Source organism: Coregonus lavaretus, assembly GCF_964263955.1.
Source record: "Coregonus lavaretus genome assembly, chromosome: 33".
Lineage (NCBI taxonomy): Eukaryota > Metazoa > Chordata > Actinopteri > Salmoniformes > Salmonidae > Coregonus > Coregonus lavaretus.
In genome coordinates this window covers 29,098,816-29,110,456 of record NC_140020.1, presented here as the reverse complement: position 1 = coordinate 29,110,456, position 11,641 = coordinate 29,098,816, and the positions used below count along the sequence as shown (strand labels likewise).

The following is an 11,641-nucleotide window of genomic DNA, read 5'->3' as shown; positions in this document are numbered from 1 at the left end:
GGATTTTGATCCAGCCCTGCAGTATCATCTTCAGATTAGACCACAGTTAGCTGATGTTACGAATTCCAATTTGTTGTTGCTAATGTTAGCTAGGTGGATATGTGGCTAACGTTAGCTAGGTGGCCAACATTAGCTTGGCTAGGGGTTAGGGGTTAAGGTTAAGGTTAGGGTTAGGAGTTAGGTTAAAGGATTAAGGTTAGCTAACATGCTAAGTAGTTGCAAAGTAGCGAAAAAGTAGTAAGTAGTTGCAATGTTGCTAATTAGCTAAAATGCTAAAGTTATCTGTGATGAGATTCGAACACGCAACCGTTGGGTTGCTAGATGTTCGAGTTACCCTCCCTCCCTGTGTTGCTAGATGTTCGAGTTACCCACCCTCCCTCCCTACTTTCGTTTTTGCCTTAAGTAAACTTATGTCTTATATAGCCATACCGAACGTAACATATCATACTAATTTGAGTGTCACGGATTTTCGTTTACTATGTTACGTCTAGTCTATAAGACCAGCCTGGCCATACAGTAGATAAAATCAAACACAGTTTGCAAGGGAATGGATTTGTATTGAATATATTAAAATCGACTCATAGAATAAAAGACAAATAAAGGACATTAAGGGCTGTATGGTTACAGTACATAACAATATTGACCAGCACAAAAAAGTTGACAAAAGTGCCTGAGATATTGGAGTAATCCGTACAGTACTGAATATCATGACTACATTTAAATTAATTGTTGTATGAACATTAAACTTGTTCATATTTTCATACCAAGAGCCATACATACAGTATCTGTCATGCATATTTGTATTGATATCGTTACTCAGTTTTCAACAAATTACTTAACAATGTGCCAATTCCAGAGAGCCGTTCTTCACAAATGACTTTCATTTGCAGTGGTCAACAACCTTGTGTACCTTCAGAGGAATGTAAGAGTAATTCTAAACCCATGTCTCCATGTACAAAAACAGCTGTAAAATGTACAACATGTAGGCTACATTTGACAAGTCAAGGAGTTGAGAAGACTTGTCATGAAAAATGCTGAAACGTTGATAATAAAAAATGTCATTTCAATTCCCAAAATGTCTTTGGTTTTTTTCACCATGAGGCTTTCAAATTCAGATAAACATCTTTACTGTTTATCTGAATTGTATCTGTTTTTCAGATAAACATCTTTACAAATTCAGATAAACATATTTTTTCATAAAAATTCCAACTAGAATATACTTTACAATGCTATGTTTTGTTCCTTTGAATGTTTTTGGAAGCTCTTTTGTGCAGCGTCCATCTTGAGGTTAAAAACTGCAGGTTAAAAACAAGCGGTTAAAAACTTCAGTTTAAAAACAAGAGGAGGCAGTGTTCCAGAAACAGTTTGGTCTGCATGTGAAATGTCAGTAGTTAAAAATGTCTGCACCTGTGCCTCCTGTTAGATCAATGCTCACAAGCCCGTTCAGTCTCTATTTCAGGCCCTACCCTAGAACTTCAATGACCTTATGACCTTCTCTAATTCATACTGGGACTAGGGTCAAGTCCTCCCTCTTGTCTCAGTCTCAGAGCAGTTCATACAGTATATAATACCCTCTTACTGTATCTATTCCATGGTTTGGACAGTATGGAGAGCCAGTGTCTGACTTCACTTAAAGCATTCTCTCCAACCACCAGTGTCTGAGCCCGTCCAGGAAGCGTCGTACTTGGACCACGTAAAAGTCTATGTTGTGAGAGAAGTCGGTGCAGATACTACTGTAGGTGTCCACTAGGGTGCAGTACAGAGCAGTCCCGCCCAGACTGATCACCACCGTTACTAAGCACAACAACAGCAGGATCAAACAAGAGTCTCCGCCCACCTCGTCTGCACAGAGAAAGAAAACATACTTATCAATATGTTACTACTATCTTATTGTGTCTTTATTGAAGACACAGTATAAGAGCTTATGTATAGAGTGTATGCATGTGTGTGTGCATGTGTGTGTGTGCATGTGTGTGTGTGTGTGTGCGTGTGTGTGTGTGTGTGTGTGTGTGTGTGTGTGTGAGAGAGAGACAGAGAGAGAGAGAGAGAGAGAGAGAGAGAGAGAGAGAGAGAGAGAGAGAGAGAGAGAGAGAGAGAGAGAGAGAGAGAGAGAGAGAGAGGTTGTTATCAGGCTGATTCATACCTGGTTCCATGCCATCCTCTGGCTCACTGAAGCGCACCTTGCGTTTGGAGTTCTGTTTGGCTGAATCAGGACCCTCTGGGGGCAGGCCATCTAAAGACGCCCTCCTCCTTTTCAGAATGGACACCAGACCACCTGTTGAGGAGCTCTGCAGGGGAACAGAGTGATGGGGGAGACGTGAGAAGTAGAAACAGTGTGCAGCGAATAGCTTAAACATTTATTTCTCTATACAGTACACTACTTTTGACCAGAGCCTTATGTAATTAAAAACAAAAAAATAATTTAAAAGTGAGAAGTAAGCATTGTTTTGAAGCCGAAAAAGAAAGGAAATTCACATGAGCACCACAATGCCTACTCCACCCATGCTCTACCAAGGTTTTTCCGCACACAGCTTTGACCTACTACAGTAGCTATGTTGGTCTATTGTACTTCAAACGATGTGTATGCAGGTTGCTTAGGATTCAAACCTTCTCAAATAGCAGAGGAGCTGGATGTTCCAGTGGAACCAGAAGATAAACAAGTGCATAGAGAGTGCTCGGCGCTCCGTCAATCAGCTGGTGTACACATTTCAGGGAACACAATCCGCCACCCTGCCATTAAGCAGTGTGTCCCTGGGATGTACCATAGGGGTGGAGTGCATCTGAAGGATGAGGGCAATGATGTATTCCTTAAGAGTTGGTCTCTCCAGTCTCCACCGTACTCTCCTCTGTAGTAGCAAGATGGAGAAAGGTGCAATTGCGGCCCGCAATTCAGGGCGTTCCTGCATGTGGGCATTCCTGCATCTGCAGGAACCTCTCTTTATACGTCACGTCATCGGGCTAAAACGGGGAGGGAGGTGCGCCCTTCTCAAATCGAACAGTAATCTGCGCCGCTCTGTCATTTTGTCAACAAGGCAGCATGGTGCATCGTCCAGAAACTATTTCTTTTCCATAAATTAAATGTTTGAATTTCTAACTAGTTTCTGTGGGCTTTGAACGGGGCACTTGGCTCACGTCCAGGATGCAGCCTGGTTCCAAATCGAATGCAATCAACTTTCAGCCAATGCAAACCCCAGAGGGTAGTAATTACTAGGATTGTGTTTTCCCATGCAAAAGGGATTGCTTTTGATAAAAATGCTTTATCTGCCTTCCCAATGAAAATTAGTTAGAACATTTTAACATTTATTTAATGGAAAATATTTTGACTGTGGTAACTAGTGGAAACCCTTCAGATTCCATGGCGGTGAACATTTATTTTATGGAAAAGATTTTGACTGTGGTAACTAGTAGAAACCCTTCAGATTCCATGGCGGTAAACTTAACGCTTACGCTACAAACCCTGTCATGATCTGACTCCGGTGCCAGGGTGCCAGGGTCGGCTGATAGCCTAGAACACACTGAAAGGGTGTGAGGTTATTCGAGGAGTGACGGAGGGAGTTTTGTGCATATTCTGCCCAAGGCAGAAACGCAGCCCACTCCCCCGGCCGGTCCTGACAGTAACTACGAAGGTACCTACCCAGTTCCTGATTTACATTTACATTTACGTCATTTAGCAGATGCTCCTATCCAGAGCGACTTACAAATTGGTGCATTCACCTTATGATAGCCAGTGGGACAACCACTTTACAATATATATATATATATATTTTTTATTATTATTATTTTTTTTGGGGGGGGGGTAGAAGGATTACTTTTATCCTATCCCAGGTATTCCTTAAAGAGGTGGGGTTTCAAGTGTCTCCGGAAGGTGGTGAGTGACTCCGCTGTCCTGGCGTCGTGAGGGAGCTTGTTCCACCATTGGGGTGCCAGAGCAGCGAACAGTTTTGACTGGGCTGAGCGGGAACTGGGCTTCCGCAAAGGTAAGGGGGCCAGCAGGCCAGAGGTGGATGAACGCAATGCCCTCGTTTGGGTGTAGGGACTGATCAGAGCCTGAAGGTACTGAGGTGCCGTTCCCCTCACAGCTCCGTAGGCAAGCACCATGGTCTTGTAGCAGATGCGGGCTTCAACTGGAAGCCAGTGGAGTGTGCGGAGGAGCGGGGTGACGTGAGAGAACTTGGGAAGGTTGAACACCAGACGGGCTGCAGCGTTCTGGATGAGTTGTAGGGGTTTAATGGCACAGGCAGGGAGCCCAGCCATCAGCGAGTTGCAGTAATCCAGACGGGAGATGACAAGTGCCTGGATTAGGACCTGTGCCGCTTCCTGTGTAAGGTAGGGTCGTACTCTGCAAATGTTGTAGAGCATGAACCTACAGGATCGGGTCACCGCTTTGATGTTAGCAGAGAACGACAGGGTGTTGTCCAGGGTCACGCCAAGGTTCTTTGCACTCTGGGAGGAGGACACAACGGAGTTGTCAACTGTGATGGCGAGATCATGGAGCGGGCAGTCCTTCCCCGGAAGGAAGAGCAGCTCCATCTTGCCGAGGTTCAGCTTGAGGTGGTGATCCGTCATCCACACTGATATGTCTGCCAGACATGCAGAGATTTGATTCACCACCTGGTTATCAGAAAGGGGAAAGGAGAAGATTAATTGTGTGTCGTCTGCGTAGCAATGATAGGAGAGACCATGTGAGGATATGACAGAGCCAAGTGACTTGGTGTATAGAGAGAATAGGAGAGGGCCTAGAACTGAGCCCTGGAGGACACCAGTGGTGAGAGCACGTGGTGCGGAGACAGATTCTCGCCACGCCACCTGGTAGGAGCGACTGGTCAGGTAGGACACAATCCAAGAGTTAGCCGCGCCGGAGATGCCCAACTCGGAGAGGGTGGAGAGGAGGATCTGATGGTTCACAGTATCAAAGGCAGCAGATAGGTCTAGAAGGATGAGAGCAGAGGAGAGAGAGTTAGCTTTAGCAGTGCGGAGAGCCTCCGTGACACAGAGAAGAGCAGTCTCAGTTGAATGACCAGTCTTGAAACCTGACTGGTTTGGATCAAGAAGGTCAATGGGTACCTGCCCATTAGATTGGGGACGGTACCCGGAGGTGAGGTGAGGCTGACCATGACCCCCAGTCGTTCCATGAAGGCCTTCCAGACACGGGAGGTGAACTGAGGACCACGGTCAGACACGATGTCCTCCGGGATCCCATAGTGCTGGATGACGTGAGAGAAGAGAGCCTCCACGTTCTACAGGGCCGTAGGGAGACAAGGCAGAGGAATCAAACGACAGGCTTTGGAAAACCGGTCCACAACGACCAGGATGGTGGTGTGCCCCTCCGAGGGGGGAAGGACTGTGACAAAGTCCACGGAGAGATGGGACCAGGGTCGTTGTGGAACCTTCAGCGGGTGGAGTTTGCCATAGGGGAGGTGTCTAGGTGTCTTGCTCTGTGCGCAGGTGGAGCAGGAAGAGACGTAAACCCGGATGTCCCAGGCCAAGGTGGGCCACCAGTACTTGGCGGAGAGACAGTCGATAGTACGGGCTATACCCGGGTGCCCCGACACAGGTGCTGTGTGTGCCCAGGCGAGGAGACGGTCCCGCACATCAGAGGACACGTAGATACGTCCCTCGGGACAGTGGGCAGGTGAGGGCTCCTGTCGCAGGGCTCGACAAATGTCTGCGTCCACATTCCACACAACAGGGGCCACAATGCGGGACATGGGAATAATGGGTGTCACTTTCTCCCTCCGATCCTCTGTGTCATGCACCCTGGACAATGCATCGGCCTTAAATGTATTTGATCCTGGCCGGTAGGAGAGGGTAAAGTCAAACCTGGCAAAGAATAGTTGGCAAAACCAAGGAAGCGCTGCACCGCCTTGATGTTGGATGGAACAGGCCACGACTGTCCTGCACTGACCCTCTGCCCTTCCATCTCCACTCCCGCGGTGGATATCCGATAGCCCAAGAAGGAGACTGCCTGCTGAAAGAAAAGGCACTTCTCCGCCTTGGCGTACAGGTGATGCCCTATCAGCCTCTCCAAAACGAACCTGACATGAGACATGTTGCTCGCGTGTAGTGTTGTACACCAAGACGTTGTCTATGTACACCACTACACAGCGACCCAACATGTCTCTAAACACCTCGTTAATTAATGATTGAAACACTGAGGGTGCATTTGTCAGGCCGTAGGGCATTACCCTGTATTTCGTAGTGCCCTGTGCTGGTGCTGAAGGTGGTCTTCCATTCATCCCGCTCTCTGATGCGCACCAGGTTGTAGGCACTGTGTAAATCCAATTTAGTAAAGTACTTAGCACCGTGCATCTGTTCGATCACAGTGGGTATGAGAGGCAGGGGATAACTGAATTTAACAGTAGCCTTATTCAGTGTCTGGTAATCGATACAGTGGTGGAGACCTCCGTCCTTCTTCTTCACGAAAAGAAGTTGGAGGAGGCCGGAGAGGTGGACGGATGGATGAATCCTTGGGCCAGTGCCTCCTTGACGTAGGCCTCCATGGCTTCGGTCTCTGCATGAGAGAGAGGGTAGATGTGCCCCCACAGGAGGGTAGAACCAGGCAGTAGGTCAATAGTGCAGTCCCATTGGCGATAAGGGGGCAGGCACGTGGCACGAGTCTTCGAAAAGGCCACCTGTAGGTCCCGGTATTCCTCCAGGAAAAGGACGTGGGAAGCCTGGTCTGGACTTTCCACGGAGGTGGCACAGATTGACACAGAGAGACACCTCCCCTGACACTCCTGCGACCAACCAAACAACCTCCTCTCTATCCATGATATACTGGGGTTATGTAACTGTAGCCAAGGGAAACCTAAAACTACGGGGTGTGCAGGAGAGTCTAGGATGAGGAAAGTGATGCGTTCATGGTGGTTGTGATTAACTGTGAGGGAAATGGGAATTGTGGTCTGGCACACCAGTCCGGTTCCTAGGGGACGGTTGTCTAGGGCATGGACTGGGATAGGGGGTTGTAAAGGGACTAGAGGAATGCGTAATGATAAGGCCACTGACCGGTCTATGAAATTGCCTGCAGCACCTGAATCCACTAGGGCAGGACTCAGTGGGGGACCAGGATAGTCAGGGAAGGTGACATGGAGGAGGACGGGCTGGGTGGACAGAGAGGAGCAAGGTGCAGGAGTGCTCCTCGGCCTGTCGCTTCCTCGGCTGGTTCTCCTTGTGTCAAGGATCAGATCTGGGGAAGGGTAACAAAACATTTCTGCAGCATTGAAGGTCCCCAAGAACACAGTGGCCTCCATCATTCTTAAATATAAGAAGTTTGGAACCACCAAGACTCTTCCTAGAGCTGGCCGTCCAGCAAAACTGAGCAATCGGGGGAGAACGGCCTTGGTCAGGGAGGTGACCAAGAACCTGATGGGTCACTCTGACAGAGCTGCAGAGTTCCTCTGTGTAGATGAGAGAATCTTTCAGAAGGCAACCATCTCTGCAGCACTCCACCAATCAGGCCTTTATGGTAGAGTGGCCAGACGGAAGCCATTCCTCAGTAAAAGGCACATGACAGCCCGCTTGAAGATTACCAAAAGGCACCTAAAGGACTCTCAGACCATGATAAACAAGATTCTCTGGTCTGATGAAACCAAGATTGAACTCTTTGGCTTGAATGCCAAGCGTCACGTCTGGAGGAAACCTGGCACCATCCCTAATGTGAAGCATGGTGGTGGCAGCAGCACGCTGTGGGGATGATTTTCAGCTGCAGGGACTGGGAGAATAGTCAGGACCGAGGGATAGATGTTGGGAGCAAAGTACAGAGAGATCCTTGATGAAAACCTGCTCCAGAGCACTCAGGACCTCAGACTGGGGCGAAGGTTCACCTTCCAACAGGACAACAACCCTAAGCACACATCCAAGACAACGCAGGAGTGCCTTCGGGACAAGTCTCTGAATGTCCTCGAGTAGCCCAGCCAGAACATGGACTTGAACCCAACCGAACATCTCTGGAGAGACCTGAAAATAGCTGTGCAGTGACGCTCCCCATCCAACCTGACAGAGCTTTAGAGGATCTGCAGAGAAGAATGGGAGAAACTCCCCAAATACAGGTGTGCCAAGCTTGTAGCGTCATTCCCAATAAGACTCGAGGCTGTAATAGCTGCCAAAAGTGCTTCAACAAAGTACTGAGTAAAGGGTCTGAATACTTATGTAAATGTAATATTTCAGTTTTTTTTATTTTGAATACATTTGCAAATATTTCTGAAAACGTGTTTTTGCTTTGTCATTAAGGGGTATTGTGTGTAGAACCATTTTAGAATAAGTCTGTAACGTAACAAAATGTGGAAAAAGTCAAGGGGTCTGAATACTTTCCAAATGCACTGTATATTGTCAACCTTGAGTTGTGGCGATGCATGATCCATCCATACAGCTAACGTTACCACTACAGCCTTGTTGGCTTATAGCTAGTTAACTTTAGTTGGCTAGCTAACTGGTAATAATGCAGCCAATGATGTTCGTTATCTTATTTGTGCTTATTTCACGCAAGTGTCAAGGCCAACAGTTTACACAGATGACTTCAGCCATGTAACAAACCTTCCATAGCAAAATATAGCTAGTTTCCTTTGCTTGAAGCTTGCCTCTCATCCGACTGGTGTTAGCTAGCTACTAGCACTGTTGCTGCGCAACCCAAGTGCTTTGGTCCGGTTTTAGAACTTTGAGATTCAGATGAAAATAAGTTAGCATTGTCAGAAATGCTACAAAAAGGTAGCACATCGTTGGTTCTTAATGGACCGAAATGTGCACGTAAGAGCGATAAATTATACATTTTATAAAAACTGTTGCACCTACAAATGTATTCAGTCCAAAACGGCTGGATGGATCATTACGAGAGGCGAGTGTGTTGTGTACCTACAATCAAGTTGATTTGCGAATTTCCATTGACATTGTGTCATATTGGCTTAGATATGATGGTAGGGAGATTTGAATTTAACATTGAGCTTCAACCAGTGCATATACTATTTTGCACCATATATATATAATATATTTATATAATGCACCATATAGGCAATAGGGAGCAATTTTAGACGCACCCTTAGAATGTATCTAGAGGTGAAACAAACTGCAATGATGTACAGCTCTGCGGAGTCATACACTATTGCACTTAAATTAGGTCATTTATCACACTGACAGTGTCATCCACGTTATAATATATAGGTAGGTGAGTTATATGGGGTCAATATGCAGAGATCAATAACAACACAGGATAATGCCTTAGTCAACAGATCTATTGTCAACCCATACAAGAGCGCTAGTATATCATATTAGGTTGTCTCTAGTGTCTAGTCTGACGTGTGGTTTCAGCAGTCACTACTAGACAAAACTGGGTTCGAATACTAGCCAGGCATGCTCAACAAAGCCCATAATTGCTCAACAAAGCCCTACTAAATGTCATTGTCTGAAACATTTAGCAGGACTTGTACGTGAACTACTTGTTCTAAATCTGTTGTGGCCCTTTAGTGACATCATAGCCTCTGTGTCCTGTACTCAAACATTCCACCCATGGCCACGTCCGTAGTGTGGCTCAGCAAATGGATTGAAGTAATAAGCACACAGCCAATTAACTAGTTACAGACCCAGCTCCTCTGCCAAGACATTTCTGGGCTCCCTTGAGCCTGTCCAAGGCTGTGTAACATTCCAAAATGTGTGTCCCCTACCAAACAAGACAGAGAGAGAGACAGAGACAGAGAGATCGAGACATACAAGAAGAGAGAAAGAAACAGAAAGAGAGAGAGGGAGGGAGGGAGAGAGAGAGAGAGAGAGAGAGAGAGAGAGAGAGAGAGAGAGAGAGAGAGAGAGAGACAAAAAGAGAGAGAGAGAGAGAGAGAGAGAGAGAGAGAGAGAGAGAGAGAGAGAGAGAGAGACAAAAAGAGAGAGAGAAAGAGAGAAGAGCAAGAGAGCGATAGATAAGGCTGTAAACATGAGGCTGTTTAAGCCTCAGTTACAGTGTATTCTCACCTCTTCCACATGAGAGAGTTTGACCAGGTCTTTGGCTGAGGCTTGGGGAACCCCCGCTGGCCACTCCACCACCTGCACCTCCTCTTCTGGACTCTCCTCAAACACCTCCTGCCCATCCTCCTCCATCTCTTCCACTCCTCCCTCTCCCTCCTCCACTCCTCCCTTCTCCTCATCCATGGCAGGGTCAGCTCCTGTTGACGTGGTCTGCTCTAAATCCTCCTCACCCTGTTTTACAGGGTTGTTGCCTCTGACTGCAGAGACAAGAGAAGTTTTGCTTACAGTACTAGGCCTACTACTAATCACATGGCTTCAGCATATAGTGCCCATATGCACTTATTATAGATACTGACACAGACACACACTTATAGCTGAGACAGTATGGAAGCATCATCTGGTATCAGATTCCATATTATGAGCCCTTATTGACTAGAACCAAACTACACTCTGGGGCTTTCCAGTGAACAAAGAGGATGATATCATCTCCCTCCTATACACATCTCTAGGCTAAGTGGCCATTCTATAATATTGATTTAGGGATTCATCTGATGGTGGGTTTTGTCTTTACCTTTTCCATGGTGGGATGGTGATGTTTCGCTCTCATTCCTCTCACACTGCCCCCTGGTGTTGTGGTTGTCTTTCAGCACTGTGTCTGCCATGCTCTAGAAAAAACAGCTTTGTCATAAATGTCGCTCATGTCACAAACACACTAATCTTCTCTTAAAGTATGGACTAAGAAATGTCATCAAAAGGATGGTGTGTAGTGTATTTTCTTACCTTTTCCGCACTAAGTATTGGCCTATTACGGAGAGACAGAGAGAAAGAGAGACAGAGAGAGGGAGAGAAAGAGAGAGAGAGAGGGAGAGAAAGAGCGATAGAGATAAATAGAGTGAGAGAGAGAGAGAGAGAGAGAGAGAGAGAGAGAGAGAGAGAGAGAGAGAGAGAGAGAGAGAGAGATAGAGAGAGCGAGAGAGAGAGAGAGAGAGAGAGAGAGAGAGAGAGAGAGAGAGAAAGAGACAGAGACAGAGACAGAGGTCAGACTGGGTAAGCTGATATTTTGAAGCCATTTGATTTTAAAAATGTCAAGCTAAAATGACCGGTGGTCACAACAGTGACTGAGCATCTGGTATCCAGCTGAATCAATCTATAACAAACCGCCACAAACTAACATACCAAGAGACATGGGTGGGGTTCTGTGACTCGCATGAAAACCTATCTGAGTCTATAGCTTAGTAGAGTAAGTAAAGAGAAATATTTGAAAATCAAATAAGTGTTAGTTAATTAAGGTGTGGTTTCATGTCTAGACAAGAACCACTAGCGTGGGATGGTATGTTCAAAGGTCAAACATAGGGTATAATCTGACAAATCAACCAAATGACTCTAGCTAATAAACCATTCATTATAAACTATTCATTAATGAAAAGATGCATTTAAATGAAGACAGTGTTTACTGATCCCCCTCTGGAGCGGTAATATTGTGGGTGGTGACAGAATGTGACAAACTAAACTATATAGACCTGCTTTGCTTTCCCTTCTACTGCAGCAAGCAGTACTGCTACAAGTTATTGTAAGTCAATGTTTTGTGCATGTAGTCTCAGTTATAGCATAACAATGTACTAGATCAGCACCCATGTTATGGTCCACCAGTATCTATCTCACCTCTGGTGCGTCCTGCAGATCTGGCTCAGCA

At 46.3% G+C, this 11,641-nt stretch overlaps 1 protein-coding gene across 1 annotated transcript; it reads right to left on the bottom strand.

The window, feature by feature from the left end:
• Nucleotides 1-539: 539 nt before the first annotated feature.
• On the bottom strand, nt 540-10,746 carry LOC311108813 (consortin-like). Its single transcript, XM_084151579.1, has 5 exons — nt 10,729-10,746; nt 10,520-10,613; nt 9,955-10,205; nt 2,144-2,288; nt 540-1,842 (listed from the first exon to the last, which is right to left on the bottom strand). Exons 2-5 carry the CDS (start codon nt 10,608-10,610, stop codon nt 1,631-1,633), a joined length of 699 nt encoding a protein of 232 aa, XP_084007705.1. The 5' UTR covers nt 10,611-10,613; nt 10,729-10,746; the 3' UTR covers nt 540-1,630.
• Between the last annotated feature and the right edge of the window lie 895 nt (nt 10,747-11,641).

Coding starts and splice junctions, on each gene's coding strand:
- LOC311108813 (XM_084151579.1), bottom strand. CDS start 10,610: ATGGCAGACACAGTGCTGAAAGACAACCACAACACCAGGGGGCAGTGT. Junction 2,289..9,954: donor AACTCTCTCATGTGGAAGAG/GTGAGAATACAC, acceptor GTTCCCCTGCAG/AGCTCCTCAACAGGTGGTCT. Junction 1,843..2,143: donor AGAGGATGGCATGGAACCAG/GTATGAATCAGC, acceptor TTCTCTGTGCAG/ACGAGGTGGGCGGAGACTCT.